Source organism: Amphibalanus amphitrite, unplaced genomic scaffold (assembly GCF_019059575.1).
Source record: "Amphibalanus amphitrite isolate SeventyFive unplaced genomic scaffold, NRLGWU_Aamphi_draft 001448F_arrow, whole genome shotgun sequence".
Lineage (NCBI taxonomy): Eukaryota > Metazoa > Arthropoda > Thecostraca > Balanomorpha > Balanidae > Amphibalanus > Amphibalanus amphitrite.
Window position 1 is genome coordinate 57800 of NW_024882941.1, and position 17153 is coordinate 74952.

Consider the following 17153-nt stretch of genomic DNA (forward strand, 5'->3'; position numbering starts at 1 on the left):
ATTCGAAATGCCGCGCTCCCGTGCATAGACGTGCTTTGCGCCACTGTTTGGAACCATTTGGCGTAATTAAAAGCGCTTAGCTGACGTTGGGTGTGATTTATTTGCCGGCAGCACGGCGCCGTGTCATCAGCGGGGCGTCGCGGTGCCGATCGCCCGTCATTGCTCGGTCATGCCCGGTCATTACGCGGGGTACCGGGCCCGGTTACTGCCGGTCGACAATAGGCGATGAACGGCACCCGGGGACGCAGCGCCGCTGCTAACGCCCCGGCTCAATCGACCGGAAAAACCAGTGGCCCTCGCGAGGCGACTTCACGGCGCCGAATAATATACGTTGTTTATTTGTGTCACTTAAATTTAATTCTTCGCAATGTATCAAAGTGCATTCTAGGCTCTTGATATGCTCTGGCAAAATGATATTCTTACTTATCTAGATAGAATAAGTCAGCTAAAAAACGAACTCTCTTTATGTAGGAATTTCCTCAATCAGTTTTTTTACAAGCAAAGGTTGAAAATGGGCTAGCCCCACAAGTCACACTGCGAGTTGATCGATGCGTCTAAGCTTCTTAATTGCACATAATGTTTAGCGCTCTATTGAATAGTCCTATCCGCGTGCTACTAATTCGTGTAAAAGTGTCTGTGTGGAAACTGGGTCACTTAAAGTACAATTGTACACATATCATTTCGAAACATTAGTATTGCTCAAATACAAGCAGCCAAGACATATAGTGCTTAACGTCATTTGGCTCAACTGAAGCCGCCCGAATGATGACAATGGAGACAGCACAGCCACGGCACAAGGTGCCTGGTTTGCACGCTCGACGGCTCACATTGACACACATAGCCGCAGTAAACAGTTCCGGCAGCGTTTAATGATGACACATTACTTAACATTTGTCAGCGGCCTCCGATTTATAGGTTTGCTCAAAGGCCATGATACCAAACTACATGTCATTGTCTGCAGCAATGGCTGGGGCCGTACGTATTCCTGCATGGCCAATCCGGTGAAGCACACCAAAACTAGCGAGCATAGCGTGACTGTCAGAGTAAAGTAATCGATAATATTTACTCGCGGACAGCCCCGGGCTGCCTTCCATAAATGTTCGTGAAAACAGAAGAGAAATAGCGGTTGGACACTGGACGATGAACTTGCGATTCACCGATCCCATATAAATCACTCTCTGGGTGGATAATTTTAGGTTCATCATTCACACACCGTCATATCGCACCAAACCACACGGTCACATAATATCGGGTGGACTCTAGAAACACTGTTCTATACAGACAATGCTCATGGGTTCTAGCGCACTCCGATCGCACTCACCGAAAAATGGATGTAAGAATGTCTTGAACAGTGCAGAATAAAAAATTATTGAACAAAAATTATCGCCTAAACTTTTTATGAAAGGGACTTTGTATAATATTATTTCCTCCACAAATATAAATGTATATGTAAAAATATCTTAGGAAAAAAGCTAAGAATTTATAACCGAAGTATGCGTTGTGCGTCCCTGCTCCATGCATCCACGTCAATATTCCTGTTCAGAGTCTAGACACTCGATCAAAGACAAATATGCAGTGCCCCCGTGAGACGTTCCAGCAGCGTCCTCAAGTGTCCTAGCTCGGGCAGAGGGTTTATGGCTCTCACTTTCCCGTCCTGCTGCGAAGTACGGCCTCGTCACGCAGCTGACGGGACGCTTATCAGGACGGTCACACCACTGCAGTTAAATCGCAGCGCCACGCGACACATTTCACGTGGCAGCCAGCTCCTCACGATGGCAAATATCTCGCACGCAGTGGCTCTGATCGTTTACTGCAATGCTAAGCTGAATGCGATTTAATGTTTGTCACATCACCGCAGCTCCGCGACTCAGTATTCAGTTTCTCTGCCAGTCACTGAAACGCCTGGTCTATCAATTTGTGAGGCTCGAAGCTGCGTCACCGCCGATAATCACGTAAGTGGCACATCTGCAATGTTTTGGGCAGTGCCGGCACTCGGCTGTGCGCCGTTCTGGCACATCCCACATCCCACTGCGAGCTGAGAGCAGCCACAGTTCTGGCAGCGTCAACGGCAGACGCCGGTCCCGCTTTTCAGCGACCTCATCACTGAATTGGTTCGCGGTAGACACCGTGAATCCTGAATCACACCCAGTTGAAAACTGAAAAACAAGAAAAGCACGAATGGTCATGTAATTATCATTTGCTTTCTAGCAAATAAAGCACTATGTTTAACGGCTTTCACGTAACGTTTTTTTCAGTTATATTCCAACCCCTAACATTACTGCTAGTTCAATACATGTACCTAGCTGTTGAAAGACGCTCTGACTTTCTAATAATGCTAAGAAAACAGAAAGTATACTTCTGTAAAATACAAACACCTCAAACTAAAATACAGACTTTTGAAAAATGTTTTCCGAGCTCGGTCAAAAACAAACAGACGTTCGTTCAAAGCAATCAACAAATTAGGCCTAGCAAAATTTTGATGTCATTTGGACAACTATATTACAATATTCTGTCGTTACCAGCGATGGTAATGATGGACCACATCTAGCATCGAACGAAAGACCACGAACTGATTTGTGACCCGGACCCAGACTCCGTCTGCCATCAAAGCTCCGACCGACGTCAGGTGGCAGGAACTCACCGCGCAAATCAACGAAACCAGGAACAATGCAGTGCTACCCAGAAGCGGAACGTGGAGGTCACCGAGGACAAAGTATTGCACCTTGCAGGTTGGAAACTAACAATAAGGTAGTTTGGGTCTGGAGGCATTATATAAGCACTAAGTAGCCTCTCCACGGCTTCCGTCAGGCGTCATAGCCAAGTGGCAGCGGTTGCCGGTTCCGACCTAAAGTGAGGGATGCAATTGCATATGCTTACCTTGGAATGCATTGGAAATCAGAAGTGCCACTGCCAAAATGGCGGGCGGCAAGCTAGACGACGAGCGACTCGCAGCATTGAACCTCCTGGACTCCAGAGCTGAAACACGCAAACACAAAATATGGCGTTGTTAAATCATATGCGTGTATAATGGAAGTAAGCGACATGTGTACGTATTCCAGCGTATAATGAAGCAATCCAGCACATGGCCGTTACACAAAGGTGCCGATTACCGTGCGCCATTCAGCAAACAATGGCGTTAGTTAATTGACCATTAAGGGCCAAGTGCGTGAAACACGCGCCCGCGTTACCTCAGCCCACAGGGGAGTGCATCCTGCCCTCCACCTCCCTTTGGTATGGTGTTAGATTGTTATGGATATAATCGACTCAATTATTGGGACGCAGATTAGGCCGGGGAAACCTTGTATGTAAAATAAATTTTGTCCATCCGTCCGTTAGGCTTAAATAGCAGTGTATGTGTTTGAAGCTTTAAATTCATTAAACCAGTATAGCGCCTTTTGGGGCGACTAATGGAGCGAGCGAGAGGGTGAGCCTTGCACGTGCGAAATTTCGACGGGGTACCTCCAGCTGACTTGTGCACGGCACCCTACTAACCGGTCTCTAGCGATGTGCCAAATTTGAGTACAATCGGCCCAGCCGTTCTCGAGATATGGAAGCGGCACCCTGCACGTGCGCACGTGCAAAATGGGTCCCAACTGACTTTTGCACGGCACCCTACTAACCGGTCCCTAACCATGTGCCAAATTTGAGCGCCATCGGTCCAGCCGTTCTCGAGATCTGGAATCGACCCCTGCACGTGCGCACGTGCAGCAACACCCCAACTCTGGCACACGGATATGCATTGCCTAGTGGGTGCCTACCCACATGCCAACTTTCAGCGCAATCGGCCAAGTGGTTACCGAGATATTGCAACAATTACAAAAGTGACACCTCTTCGTTTTGCACGTGGCACGTGCATAAGGGGTCACCCACATGCATCGGGAATAGTCCAATACTTGGTAGAAGGAATGAAGCTACCCTACAAAAATTACCGCGTGTAAATCGGTCAAGTGGTTGCTGAGATATAAGCGTCGTAGAATCGTGACCACGGCCGGCCGGCCGGCCGGCCGCTCATACTCAGAAATTTCCGTTAATCTAAGGAAAGACTACGCTCGCTTCGCTCGCTCCGTAATAACCAGTATAACGCCTTTTGGGGCGACTAACGGAGCGAGCGAGAGGGTGGGCCTTGCACGTGCGAAATTGCGAGGGGGTACCTCCAACTGACTTGTGCACGGCACCCTACTAACCGGTCTCTAGCGACGTGCCAAATTTGAGCACAATCGGCCCAGCCGTTCTCAAGATCTGGAAGCGGCACCCTGCACGTGCGCACGTGCAAAATGGGTCCCGACTGACTTTTGCACGGCACCCTACTAACCGGTCCCTAACTGTGTACCAAATTTGAGCGCAATCGATCGAGCCGTTCTCGAGAACTGGAAACGACCCCTGCACGTGCGCACGTGCAGCAGCACCCCAACTCTGGCACATGGATATGCAGTGCCTAGTGGGTGCCTACCTACATGCCAACTTTCAGCGCAATCGGCCAAGTAGTTACCGAGATATTGCAACAATTACAAAACTGACACCTCTTCGTTTTGCACGTGGCACGTGCATAAGGGGTCACCCACATGCATCGGGAATAGCCCAATACTTGGTAGAAGGAATGAAGCTACCCTACAAAATTTACCGCATGTAAATCGGTCAAGTGGTTGCTGAGATATAAGCCTCGCAAAAGCGTGACCACGGCCGGCCGGCCGGCCGGCCGCTCATACTCAGAAATTTCCGTTAATCTAAGGAAAGACTACGCTCGCTTCGCTCACTCCGTAATAATGATATGGCCGCCATTGGAGTTCCAGCATTTATCGTTTGTCCGTGAATTTAAAACAGTCTCGTGGTAGGTATATTGAAAAAAAATTCACGTAGGTAATTTATATTCCTGTTTGGACGATACGGCAGGATAAGGTCTGCATTTCATGTCGACCTGCTATGAGCTTACTGAAGAAAGCGTACGTAAATAGACCGACCATCGCGTTGGTCGGTCGCGATATGGTCGATCGCGATGGTCGCAATGCATCGCGAAGCGGCACGCACTGCTCAAGGATCGGGCAGGCTGGAGACAGAGCTGGAAGGTAGGCTGTGCCGCGGTACATACGTGTACGGCGGGTCAGCCTGCCTCTGCAGGCAGCTGATTCTCGTCCGTAGCTTCACCGCATTGATTGTGGCTAGGAAAGAAAGGACGTGGCTAGGGACGTTACAAAAGACGTTTGTTATGTAACCACTTTTAACTTGTGATACCGGCCTCATCGAAGCATTTGCTTTAATCACCCGAGGGTCAAGGAAATTAAGCATTTATTATCGCAAGCGATAGCTCTACGGAAAACCCAACGATTTGCCGCTGAAATGATCACACATGTCACATACCCTCCACCTCATCCCCCATCTCACCATCTTCCATCCTTAATCTCCCACTCCGATCCCATTCCCACCTAACCATCACCAGCTCCCCGCTCGACCCACCTTCTCCCTTGGCCAGTGTGGAGAAGTGCACCATGTCGGAGACGGCGCTCCAGCCGTGCCGGTTGCGCGCCTGCACGTGCACGTCATAGGTGGCCGCCGGCGCCAGCCCTGTCAGCGGGATCGACTGACGGTGCCAGTGGGCGTCGACCACATCTCCGCCGATGTGCGGCACGAGCACCTCGCGCCAGCCTCCCGAGGACGCCGAGGAGCTGTTCTGCTGTGGAGGGAGAGAGAGAGGGAGAGAGAGAGAGAGAGAGAGAGAGGGGGAGAGAGAGAGAGAGAGAGAGAGGGAGAGAGAGAGAGAGAGAGGGAGAGGGAGAGGGAGAGAGAGAGGGAGAGAGAGAGAGAGAGAGAGAGAGAGAGAGAGAGAGAGAGAGAGAGAGAGAGAGAGAGAGAGAGAGAGAGAGAGAGAGAGAGAGAGAGAGAGAGAGAGAGAGAGAGAGAGAATCAGTCACCTTCTCGCTGGTCAGCGTTAGTGATATTCTGCTACACTGTTGCTGATAACTTTTCATGGATTTATATGATTTATTTTAGAGGTTTATAAACATCCGTAAGAGAATGTTAAGCGACTCAGTACGGCAAATGCAGCCATATGCAGCTCCATTATAAGCTTGGAAATGCAACGATGTATGCAACGACACAACATAGTCCTAAATCGGTGGTTGATGCTTTGGATAGAAGGCGGGATGACTGGCTATTTCATCTGTTCGTAACTTCTGCGAGTCATCAGAACGAGAGCATCTTGGTCCACTTTTGAAGAATATTGGTTCCATTCCCGTCAAACTTGGAGACCTACTCGTATGGTCATTCCATCCACTGATAACTACCTCGTAGAAATTTGCGTGCTACGAGAACATCAGTCTTATCTGTCAAAGCATCCAGACCAGCATGGATGCCCCCATGCATCACGTCGACTAAAGTAGCCAAGGCCAGTCGTTTAAATCACCGGCCAAGTTCTGAAACCACTCGGCCGTGTCCCACCCCTATACACATGCTCATCCGAGCAAGGCGTCCTCGGACTTCGCACACAAAACTGAATGTTCATCTTCCATCATACCATATAACTATTACTGTCAGTGCGTTCTGCTAATGAGTCATTTTCTGAAATGCAAGATAAATAACAATTCAGTGGGATTTGATATCACTGGTGATATAAGAGTTTACTTTTCACCAGCGTCACGACAAATCCATATTTGCCTTAGCAGACTAGTCCGAGAGCTCCGCCGAATTCAGGCCTCATTTCAAATGCGTCATAAGTCTCGCGGCGAGCCCAAGTTAGCGTTACGGACTGCCGTGCCGCGCCTGTAGTTGGGTCACGTCAGGCGCGTGACGGCGCCCTGCCGAAATCCAGCACCGCCATTCATAAGCATTTGCCGGTCGGCCCCAGCTCGGCGGCGGCGACACGCGCTCCGTCTGCCGCCCCGGAGACGCCTACACGGTATAGCAGCCCATCGCCACTTGAGACCGCCGTCTAATCGCCCGGAAATGTCACCAAAACGGATCTATGGACACGCGACCATCAGTCACGGTGACGCATCAAATCCGCTCCGCTGGAGCGCTATATGACACCCTGGCGAGTCGGCGACGCAGGTGACGAAGGCGCCGCCGCTCCGACACCGTTCGTTTCTGAGCGCCATTATATGCTGTCAGACCGAGTCGCAGTGAACAATGACCGGGTGCCGGCGGCGGCGGCACACCGAGCCTGTCGATACGGGAGCGACGCCGACGAGTGGCCGGCCGGTGACTTTGGACGGCTGTGGCAGGAGGTCTGAGTATTGACTGAGAGACGAGGTTAGGGTTGTGAACGATGACGTGAAGACTGGTGTGCTGAGCAGTGCAGTGCAGCAACAGCAGCAGCAACAGCAAGAGCAATAGCAGCAAGTGGACCGACCGGATATGTCAGGAAATAAAGTGGCCAGGAAAAGCCAGCAACTCTTTCGGATAAAGACGGCACTGAAGATGTGCGGTGGCCTTAGAAAGTTGGCGGTTTTCACACTCAAATGCGGCTTCCTGGCTGAGGCGTCTGCTACGAACTGTTGATTTGCAGAGCCGCCCAGCAACTCAGCTACTATGCCCATAACTGTCCATGTATGCATGAATTACCATGGCTGTTGGCCACTGGGTAATAATTAGCCGAGATATGGCCGGCAACAGCAGTCACCAGGGACCGACAATTCAGCGAATGTCACCTCCAACTACAACAGACGCTGGCTTTTAGGTCAATCGCCTGCCGTAAACGGGCGCCGGCCGTTGGCTAGTGGTCAGGCACAGCGACTATTTAGACCGGACAGATACCATACACCTCGACCGCCTACCGCAGAAGCACGTGCCAGATACCCTACATCGAGACCGCTGACCGCACCGGTTGGTCAGACAACGCGACCGTCGACCGCAGCGGTTGGTCAGCGGTCAGACATCAGCCACCGCGACCACCTACCACCGCGGCCGGCCGTCAACAAATAAAGGCCCTCGATACGCTCCAACACAACCCACGCAGTGTCCAATCACCCAGCCCAGCAAGACGTCTACAAACCTATAAAACTTTAAAGACCAGTCCTAAAAACCTGATCACTAGTCCAGGCCACCCCGCGGTCTGGTCATTTCTCAGCGGGGCCGCGGGACGGGCGGTCGATGAGCAGCAGTCCACAGGTGTTGCCGCTCCGCACCGTCTCAATGACGGCGTCCCCCTCACAGCCCCATACCCCACCCCACCTGAGGCGCCGGTCCAGTAGAGTGTGAGGTGGTATACGGGGTAGACCGAACGGTGATGAACACCTTACTGGCCATCGGTGATCGTGTTCATGTACGATATGATTCATTGTATTTACAATAGGAAATGATTTCGTAGCTAGGGCACGGCTGGAGTTTACGATACTCGTAGAATATCGTCAGTGCTTTTAGGGTCCTGACATTTCTCTTTTATAAACTGCACGGCTAGGTCTAAGCATGCAACTTGCACTCATTTCCCATATTCCACTGATATACCTCTTCTCTGCACAACTCGCTAATGTCCATTCCACAGTCATATTCCGCTCTAGTGACATTTAACTTTACTGCCACATCCCACTAAGCGACACTCTACTTTACTGTCACATCCCACCGAATGACAGTCCATTCCCACGCCGCTGTCACATCACGCTGAGTGACACTCCGCTATCACATTCCGCTGAGTGACACTCCGCTGTCACATTCCACCGAGTGACACTCCACTCCCACTCCGCTGTCACATTCCGCTGAGCGACACTCCGCTGTCACATTCCGCTGAGTGACACTCCACTCCCGTCCCGTCGGACAGCTAACAAAGACGCAGCTCACCCTGGGGTCGCATGGTTCAGCATCAGCCCGGCCCGGGATGCCGACGGCATATAACGGTGTCTCGTTTGTCCGCAGTATTGCTGCTGAGAGAGCCGCTGGGCGCAGCGGGCCGCCGGGCCAGCCACTTGGACCGAGACCGAGCGCCGTCCTCAGATCCAGTGATATCAGCCTAAATAGGACGCCTGAAGGTATATGGTATTGTGTGGCATGCAATGTAACCAAGAGCGTACACTGCGTATATTGCATATGCCTGGTAGCTGACGCGAGCATCACATAAATAGAATGCATCGCTATCCCGACGCATAGATGTTCGCTTTTCTTTGGGGATAACAAGTTTCACAGTGTTGAGTGTAGATAAATAAACACAGTCGAGAAGATAATCCTTCATGTCCACTTAAGTCCCTACCTAAAGTATCACGTAAAGCTGACCCACTTTGTGGAGAAACCTTCAACGTTGCGTGTTCCTTAGAGGCTCCCCTTCGTTATTTTAGGAAAAGGGCCAAGCAAAGCCTATAGTCATACAAAGTTTGTGGCCATTAAGTGTCTGTCACATCTTTATATGTTAGGCAATCCTGGTTGACGCGCAATTTGCAGGGACGTAGATGTTAAATGAAACACAAATGATAAATGCTAGACTTTTAGAGCACATACGTTTTACAGCGTAGCTGTGTAACTAGTTATACTAAAAAAATCTCCTGATATGTGAATGGTTTCGAGATGTAATTGCATTGTTATCCTCAACCAAACCATTGAGTATCTATTAAATTCATTTTCCCTCAGCCGGAGAAACCTGCGGATCAGTACAGCCGCCGTTCTCGAAGATCACATTAACACCATAGCTGACATCGTTCAACATCAGTGGTCCCTTTGTTCCGTCGACCTTTGACACCACTACCTACGCTGTCCGAGGGTCTGATAGAGTTCACTAGATCAGTCGTAGCGGACAGCAGAACTTGTACACGCTGAGAAGTTGGATCTCGGTCCACACCGAAGCTATCGCGCGTCTGGCTCCTATCGTCGCCGGGCGGAAAAGTTGTTCGGTTGGGCCCGCGGAGACGACGGAAGAATTCCTGACCACCGCGCCGCGCTACTGACCAACGCAGTGACCCCGGACCGAGACGTCGCTGCCGCTTATCTCACTCTGACTTGGACTTTGTCGCTCTAGCCTCTGCCTAAGGCTCTCCTCGCTCTGCCTAACGCTTATCTCACGTTGCTAATGTTTAGCTTCTCGCTTGTTCTCTTATGGGATACCTCGTCTAATGGCTATCATTTTGTGGATAACCTGCTCCAAACACCTTCCATCTTACTCTACCTTCCTATTACCTCACCTTAATCGACCATTCACCCATGTTTCTCTCCCTTTCTCTCACCCTGCTGACTCGCAGCTCTCTACCCACGTTGATCCACTTGTTTACTCACCCTGAGTATTGTCTATAGTTCCCCTTGTTCTGCCCGTATCTCACCTTGCTCTGCCGGTAGGCCACCTTGTACTCGAGCACGGGGCTGAAGCTGCGTACCGTCCAGCTCAGCTGGTAGGAGTCCGGCGCGGCGCCCATCGCGCTGCTCGTCACCTGAGCGCGCTCCGGGGTGCCTGGGAACACACGGGGGCGAGTGAGGCGAGTGTCAGGCGCACTCTGGGCGCCAGGCACGCTCTGAGTGCCCGAGGACGCTCGGAGGCGAGTGAGCAAGTGCTAGACATGCTCGTGAGACGTGAGTGACTGCAGGTATACACGGAGCGCACCAGCTGGCGACATTGTCCGGCCTCCACTGGGTAGGGACACAGAGCCGACAAAGACCATGTTTAATGTCTCCCTGCGGCGCCGTAGAGCCGTGAGCGACGCTATTTTTGGTGAAGCTGTAGCGCTGATGTTAATCAGCAACAGCATTTGGGATGTTGGGGTGTTTTTAAAGAAGACCAAACAGATTCATGTAAGACACATTTTGCTGTGCACAAGGAATGGAATATCATCCCATATTACAAATTTATATTATATTTGGAAAGGTTGCAACATTCGCAACACATTAGCCGTTTGCGTTAGCCAGTTGGAACTCGTCTAAAATCGGCAAGAATATGTTATCTACCACTTACCAATCTAATGTTCTCGGCTGAGAGATGCGTCAAACCCTTAATCCTCTTGAGAGGTTTTGGGCACGAGATAAAATGACGCGATTCTCTTTCCTTACGTTTTTTTTTTTTGCGAGAAGTCTCATATACTTCAAAGCATCGGAGCTAGAGTGTACCCATGCATTTCCATGTAAGCATCGTTGTTGCTTGAATCGCTACGTTTCGTTCACGCAGCTCCAGCCTGCGGCAACCACTTACCAAATTGGAAATGGCGGATGAATTTGATGAGCAGTCTTCAATACGCACACGCAGACACACAAACATCTTTCCTTTACAAACTCAGGCAAACACGGACGCCTGGGCGGTGGCTGCCCTAACAGCACGCACTGGAGGCGCGGCACAACAATAGACCCGTTTCCCCATAATAGGCCCCGTCTGCCACGGGTACTCACAGCACCAGTAATTGGTGCAGGCGCACCAGCTGGTGAGAACGTGACTAGGGGAGCTGGTGCCCGATTACTGCGATGAAAAACATCGCAGTCACGGGTGTGCTCAAAGCTGCACCCAGTACCTCAAGCTGATAGCGTCTCGTCTCCAATATATTGACAACTTTGGTGCAATGCAATCAATGCTATGCACTGCATCAGACTGGTGTTTGGTTCACCCGTGATTGAATCGATTGGATTGAATCAAACAAAATTTGTTGAATCAAAAAGATTTGATTCATCGTCAGGATTGTTCGATGCACAAGCCATGATTGAATAAAACGTAACACTACCACCATGTGATGATAATTGCATGACAACAAAAAGAACGCAACAATTACCTACAATAATATCTATCCTAATATTTTTTGATATTTTAATTTTTTAATTGAATCGAAAAAAATCGTTCAATAACTTTTTGGCTGAATCAAACGTGAATCAATCCTTTTTTGTTTTTTGATTCTCTGAATCAAAAGGAATCGATTCTCCATATTTTTTAATTAAGGAATCGAGCGGCGATCGAATCAGAAAAATAAATAAATCAATGATTGAATCGATCCAAAAAAGGGGAATCAATAACCAGTCTGCACTGCATACATAACCCACAATTTAATACATTCAGTTCGATACCGGGCTCTATAAATATTTGTCTAAACACTACATATGCTGAAAATTATTTTGGCGACGGACTTGAGCTGGACTAGACTAGAACAGACCTATATTGCATTTACAAGTTTTGTTGCGATGTGAATAAGGGTTATGCAAATTCACTGGAACATCTATCTGAGAGTCATTGTTCCATTCAAAGGGCAGATGCAAACGGAGATTGCACAAAGCCGGAAGTAGCAGCGCATGGCGTTACGTGAAGATCCGGTCCTTCGGCCTGCTATACGACGTTAGTGGCGTCATAGGAAGGTCCATTCTGGGTACTGTTCTGCGTGTCATGTTTGCACAGCGTCTTATATAGCAATTCTATGTGCCACTTCATGTCAGGGATATGGTGTTGCTATGGTACCAACTGCATGCACAAACCACCGATTCACCACGTTCATGAACCACGTTCATGACGCGGTTAATCAGAAATCACTTAACAATGTAATGCACCCATATCCATTTTTATCCTAAATGAAATCTACACAAGTGTTCGCTGGCAATATGTACAATGTACGTACAATCATTCGTGAGTCACAATAAGTGCACAAGTACATAATCATTTTTTCTCTTAGATAGACCTCTTTCATGCCTGAATTGAAGTTCAGAAGCTTTTATGCTGTATAACGGCATAGAAGCATCGAGCGATGAATAATCTTCGTGAGATCGTTACAGAGGCGCCATAATGCCTTATGCCTATTAAAATGCATCTCTGGCTTTACGTTAACCCGTTATCGATGGTTTTTAAGACCCTTCCGTTCCCATTTCCGAAGCACAGGCTGCATTTTTAGTCGATGCGTGGCAGCAGTAGGAAGAGGTAAGAGCGGACCGATGAGGTCGCCAAGATTACCTATACCATGCCTATTCCTCTGGTCTCGATGTTGAGGATTATCAAATGACAGCTGTGACATATAAGTGCATGTTTGACCTGAACTTTTGAATTCATTTTAAAGGGGATAAAACGCAAAAAATTACCCAACGTTACTCGTATCTATTGTTTAGTCATGGCTCTTACCCACACCCATGACTAAGCAATAAGTGCGAAACGTTGGGTAATTTTTTGCGGCTTTATCCCTTTTAAAATGGATTCAAAAGTTTAGGCCATACATGCACAGTGCACTTATATGTCACCTCTGGTCTCGTAGACTGCAGACTGCATAAGTGCTGGCTTCAGGGGCTGTGAGATGATATGCCTGTTTCAGTGCCTGCTGTTTTAGTCGGAGCAGGCATAATTACTTATGCCGCATAAGTAAAGCATCTCCGCCCCCTCCTTCCCACTCCTATCTGTCACGATGTTATTATATGCGCGACTTGGCCGTTCCTGAGATTTGTAGCTGTCAACCTGCCTAATCTGCATCAGTCCTGAGATCTGCATCTGTCAGTTCCCTGAGATCCGGATCTGTCCACATACCTGAGATTTGGATAGATGTCCACATACCTGAGATCTGTATCTGTCCACCGTGCCTGAGATTCGGATCTGTCCACATACCTGGGATCTGCATCTCTCCACCGTACCTGAGATCCGGACCTGTTCACATACCTGAGATCTGTATCTGTCCACCGGCGGTGCCCAGGCTGTTGGTGGCGTGACACGAGTAGGTGCCGAAGTCGGCCAGCGTCACAGAGTCGATGGCGAGGGTGTAGCGGGTGCCGTCCTCGTCGCCGCCGCTGGACGAGCTGCGGTGGTGTGACGGGTCGAGCAGCGCGCCCTCCCGCTCCCACCGTACCTGACCGGGCGGCGGAGGGGCGAGAGAATCGTCAGAGCCAGCCCGTGCGCCAGAGAAATGGGAGGAATCTCAGACACGAAGGTTCTAGCGCTTTCTAGTCCTCGCCAAACACAGCTGATGTCTATTGAATTGTAGACATGTCATATGACGTTTTTTTGTGCGTGAAATGTCGATTAAAGAATCATCAAAAAGCTATAATGCTGTGTTTTAACATGGTCTTACCAGCCAATGGAAGCAATTCGAGCCAATACGTACTTCGAAACCAATTCTTGGAGTAAGGTTTCCTGTAATTACTATGCTACTTCAGAAAGGTGCGGTCCGACATTTTGATTTCGATCGGATAATACAATTACACAAGTTAGCTAGAAGTTATTGCAAAAGTTACAGCAAAACCTCTCATCGTAGACGATTTTATCCCGGTAGAAGTGAAACTGGAGTTTCCCTCGATGTCAAATAAGTTCTATCACCTCTGAGTGCATATTGCCGAGCTGATGAAACTCAGGACTGCAGTTCATACTGCAATCCCGAGTGCCATTTAGAAAAATGAGCTCCAGCCAGTCGAGGTGCTGAGAAGCCGCATGCATTTATACATTATGACAGAGCTATACATAGACCAGTTGCTGGGATTTATTACTCAGATCATGGCGTCCGGAGACGAACTACGCTGCCAGATATGGGCGGCGCGTGCTCGCTCTCGGGCTAGCATTCTGCTTGAATGTTAGTTGTCCATTGTTTTTATTGCCAAGCGGTATTTTCCCTGACGCTACAGCTCAAAAAGTTTTTGCTTCGCATGCATATTTTATTTATCATCGTCATATCAACAGTAGACCTTCGTCACATTCGCCGCGTCTTTGGTGGACATTATGCAAGCGACCCCCTCGTTAGGTCAGCGACACTTACCTCGGCCTCTGGCTGGGCGAAAACGACGCAGACCAGCTCGGCCCCGAAACCCTCTCCCGTGTAGACGACACTCTTGGCCACTTCCACCTCAGGAGGGTCTGTCAACAAAGGATCCGGGTCTGTCACCAAGGGATGTGAGCCTGTCAACTCCGGACACGCGAAACGATTCCGTCAAAAATGGCATTGATCTGTCAGTGAGGGGCACGGTCTGTCAACGGGGGACAACGGTCTTTTAATAAAGGAATGAGTTACATATACCTATATAAGCATTAACAATCAACATACATAGGACATGGGATATCTCAAACACATTTCAATGGACTGGAGCAGCTTCCTTGTTCACTTTACAGACATATAAACAAAAAAGAAGGTATACACGAAGAAGCTGTAGCTGTAAGAAGAAGCTGTACACAGAAACAAGTCAGTGTAACTTAAGCTGGATACTGATAAAGGACTCTAGGCATGTTAATCCGGCGCAAATGTTGGTCGATTGGTTACGTAAAACCAGCAGACATCACCATGAGACTCGCAGAACATTGAACGTTTGGCACAACTCCAGGGTAAAGTTATTCACCCGTGGGTCAAGGCAAATGCTAGTGAGATTCCGGGTCAAAACTTATGTCCAGCTCAAAATCAGATTTCCAATTATGCAGTTGCATGATAGCTCACCAGATCTCGACTCGTAAAGTTGAAAGGTCACCAGCAAACTTGTTGAGATCTTTGTGATCTTTGTTGGCAACAAGAAGCTTCCTCTTTTAGTACTCGGCGGAGGCGTGAGACATCTCACAGAGACTTTAGAATCAGCATTTCATGAACAACTAAGCAGGTGGTCGTTCCAGCCCTCTAATACACCTTTGCTGTCTGTCAGCCTTGTGGAGTGCTGCTCTGCGGTCAGAACCAGAGCCGGGTGGGTGTCGGTCACTCACACTGCACCTGTAGGCGGACGGAGGCCGTGCTCGGGTCGCCGACGCCGTTCTCTGCCACACACTGGTATACACCGGCCATCTGGCGCGTGGCACCCGTCACCGTGTACTGGCCGGCCTCGTGCTCCGCCTCGCCCGACGGCAACGTGCCACCCTGAAACACGGTCTCACGGTAAGATGGCACGAGACTGGCACATCATTGAATGGCTTGATTGACAGGATGAAAGACTTAGATGAAAGACAGGAAGACGTCAAATCTATTTTCATCTAGAAGAAATGAATGAATGATTAAGTCATTAAGGAAGAGAAAGCCAATTGTCCGTAGGTACTTTATTGAAATGCTTCATTCGTTAGCATGAACTACCATCCCTTCTGGGATGTCTCGTTCCCTACTCACTTGTTTCCTCCACGCTATCCGTGGCGGAGGATTACCGGATGCTTGACACGACATCCCAGCGGTTTCACCGAGCTTGACGACGAGAACGCCGCTGGACGGCTGGGCAGAAACCACCGGCCCGACTGGGGACAGGTCGGGTCACACAGAGGTCACAGGTCACAGCAGACGGGTCACAGAGGTCAGACAAGGTGGAAAGGATGGATACTTTTCAGAGAAAGGAAGAGGGAAAATTAAGTGTGTAACTAGTGTGCATATTCGCAGTGTGCGAGCTTGGGTTTACATGTATCCACTCTCTTGCGTGTATAGTGAATAGTGATTATATGTTTGTGGAAAAAATAATAATTAATAGTGATAAATGTTTGATGTGTCTCTGTGAAAAGATCTCTTATTTTGTAAGACAAACGGCAAGCATTGTGAGACAAGTGGAACGAATACTCTACTTACAAGTCTGATGGTAAAAATACAGCACATCTTATGAGCTAATGAATGAAATAGTACCCACCTCCAGTCCCTCCTCCTTGTAAAATTGGTCGGGCAAGATAACGACGAGGAAGGAGCTTAAACCCGCACATTTTCCATGTTGGCTGGATCCTCCGTGCCAGATATAGATAAGGTAAGCGTGAGATTGGACACATTACAGCCCAAATCGAGCATGACACGGTAATCTCATCTCCAAAGCCCATCACAGCATCATATTTTATTCGAAAATCTCCCATTTGCGGCAGACGAGCGCAGTGCAGGCTGCGCCAAGTTTGCCGCCGGGGGTTTCTTACTCATAAATTTGGCAGCCCACTTCCAACAACGACGGGAAGCCATCGGTTCGCTCACGGAAGCAGCTCTTGGCTGCGCCGACACTCGACCAATTTGGTTAAGGGATGTGGCAAACTTTGCTCACATATATCTGCCGAGTGGCCCAGGGCTGTGGGTCACGCTGTTTGGCGTAAACAGGACCTCCACTTTGTTGACGAGCTGCTCCAGCGCCGCAAAACTGCGTCACCAGACGCCGCAGTGGCTGGCGCAGTGTGTCGCAGAGTCGACGCATTAGTGCAAGATGAGTTGGAAGTTTGTTGTTCCAGGTTTTGTGATGCTGTCGATTGATGGTAGTATCAAGTGAATCAATACATGTGGTGCTATTAATCGAAATGGACTCAGGGGCGTCGCCACGGATTTTTGAGTGGGGGGTCGGGTTTCCGGTCTTCGTCTTGATGGGTAGGGGTGTTTTTAGCCACACTCCCGGTT

General features: G+C 49.2%; 1 protein-coding gene across 2 annotated transcripts in view; it reads right to left on the reverse strand.

Annotated features, from left to right (window-relative positions):
* Positions 1 to 679: 679 nt before the first annotated feature.
* Positions 680 to 17153, reverse strand: part of LOC122373126 (protein amalgam-like) — a 42889-nt gene continuing 26415 nt past the window's right edge. The window contains exons 4-11 of one of the 2 annotated variants that reach the window (XM_043350913.1): positions 15915 to 16036; positions 15521 to 15671; positions 14595 to 14692; positions 13508 to 13694; positions 10230 to 10357; positions 5452 to 5665; positions 2878 to 2976; positions 680 to 2156 (exon numbers count right to left, since the gene is read on the reverse strand). In XM_043350913.1, the coding sequence (XP_043206848.1) occupies positions 2140 to 2156; positions 2878 to 2976; positions 5452 to 5665; positions 10230 to 10357; positions 13508 to 13694; positions 14595 to 14692; positions 15521 to 15671; positions 15915 to 16036 (1016 nt within the window). In that variant the 3' untranslated portion in view covers positions 680 to 2139. Of the gene's footprint in view, positions 2157 to 2877; positions 2977 to 5451; positions 5669 to 10229; positions 10358 to 13507; positions 13695 to 14594; positions 14693 to 15520; positions 15672 to 15914; positions 16037 to 17153 lie in introns of both variants that reach the window. The other variant, XM_043350912.1, reaches the window with a different exon arrangement.